The sequence below is a fragment of the Seriola lalandi genome, unplaced genomic scaffold, assembly GCF_002814215.2.
Source record: "Seriola lalandi dorsalis isolate HSWRI2012SDOR001 ecotype SW California unplaced genomic scaffold, Sedor1 jcf7180002002184, whole genome shotgun sequence".
Taxonomy (NCBI): Eukaryota; Metazoa; Chordata; class Actinopteri; order Carangiformes; family Carangidae; genus Seriola; species Seriola lalandi.
Window position 1 is genome coordinate 1 of NW_019472840.1, and position 1,694 is coordinate 1,694.

At 41.0% G+C, this 1,694-nt stretch overlaps 1 protein-coding gene across 1 annotated transcript; it reads left to right on the plus strand.

Annotated features, from left to right (window-relative positions):
- Positions 1-752: 752 nt before the first annotated feature.
- On the plus strand, positions 753-1,691 carry LOC111665306 (V-type proton ATPase subunit D; the record flags this gene model as incomplete). The annotated part of the gene is made up of 5 exons (XM_023420264.2): positions 753-889; positions 1,184-1,263; positions 1,347-1,414; positions 1,492-1,536; positions 1,650-1,691. Coding segments are annotated over exons 1-5 (340 nt in total), but the record flags the coding sequence as incomplete, so codon positions are not given.
- Positions 1,692-1,694: the final 3 nt, after the last annotated feature.

The window sequence follows — 1,694 nt, forward strand, 5'->3', positions numbered from 1 at the left end:
GTGTGTGCGTGTGTGTGTGCGTGTGTGTGTGTGTGTGTGTGTGTGAGACAGAGAGGGAATCCTAGAAATGGTCTTTTTTTCCTGCTGAAAGCACAAGGCCATGGTTGCAAACACCAGTGAGCGGTGGTATGAATATAGATCAGTGATTTTCAACCCAGGAGAATCTGTACTCCAGGAGGCATATGAGAAGATTGTGGAGCAGCTGAGCTACTTTGAAGCAAAAACCTATTATGATTCGATAGTATATATTAACAAATTTGTGTTTTGGAGGAAAACAAATACACAATTAGCATTACAAAAATGTGCGATACTGATCTTTAGTGCATTTATTTTCACATTAACTTTCCAACTGGTTTCCAGCAACTCAGTTTTCCACCAGCATGAGTCAGTTAACACCAAGTGATATAATTAAGACTGCATGAAAACTAAAACTACAAAACACCAGGATAACTATGTCTTCTATAAATTGGAATGCAGCTGGGTTTTCTGTCAAAGAATTCAAGAGGAAGTTATTCCTCTTATCAAAGTGGTTTAATGAAGGGGGGGTTAAGTCCATCTGATATGGGTGAAGGGGAATTTCAGACACAAAGGCTGGCAATCACTGATGTGGGTTAGTGATGTTGATATTTTGCAGTCTTGGGCGATTGGCCCAGATTGGTAACAATAAGCAAGACAGCTGGAAAAATCTTCTTCCTCTGAAAAATGATTGAATACATGTAATGCAAGATTCAGATAAAGCATTTCAAATGTGTGTTTCATTTGATGTCGCAGGGCTCAGACCATCATGAAAGCTCGGCTGAAAGGGGCGCAGACCGGCCGCAACCTGCTTAAGAAGAAATCTGATGCCCTCTCCATGCGTTTCCGTCAGATCCTTCGTAAAATTATTGAGGTCAGCAGAAAATAACAGACTGTGTTCTACTTGCATTTTACATGCAGTGTACAGTTACTGAGGTACACCAAGGTAAAACTAATGCAGCCTTATACAACTGTCCTGTAATTAATCCTCCCTCCATGAAGGCAAAAAATGTCAAATGTTCAAGTTGATTTAACTGTGTGATCATTTTGGGACTTACTGGATTGCATTAGTTTTAGATCTGTGTACTAATAAATAAATTGGTAGTTAAGTGTATTTCTTATGAGTTTCCTAAATGTGGACTTTGTCATCTTATCTCTGTTCCTTTAGACTAAGACCAAGATGGGAGAGGTGATGAGAGAGGCGGCCTTCTCCTTGGCTGAAGCCAAATTTGCAGCTGGAGACTTCAGGTAAGAGTCTGAGTAAGATGAAGTGATGTGGTGTTATGTTAAGTGCAGATGTGTGTGACTCACATCTGTAATTCTGCCCACAGCACAACTGTAATCCAGAATGTCAACAAAGCCCAAGTGAAGGTCCGAGCCAAGAAAGACAACGTGGCAGGTTAGCTTCTTCTTCTTTTTATAAATCACTGCTTTGTGAAGGGACAAGTTCTTATGCGTACTTTGACTGTCTTACAGGTGTGACCCTACCAGTATTTGAGCACTACCAAGAAGGCGGGGACAGTAAGTCATGTCTTAATTTGTCAATTTGCTATGAATCCATAGCATGTTTAGATAAAATTAGTTTTTGTGACTATTGAGTAGCAGAAGGTCCTCACCCTCGTTGTGTCTGCCAGGCTATGAGCTGACTGGTCTGGCCAGAGGAGGAGAGCAGCTCTCCA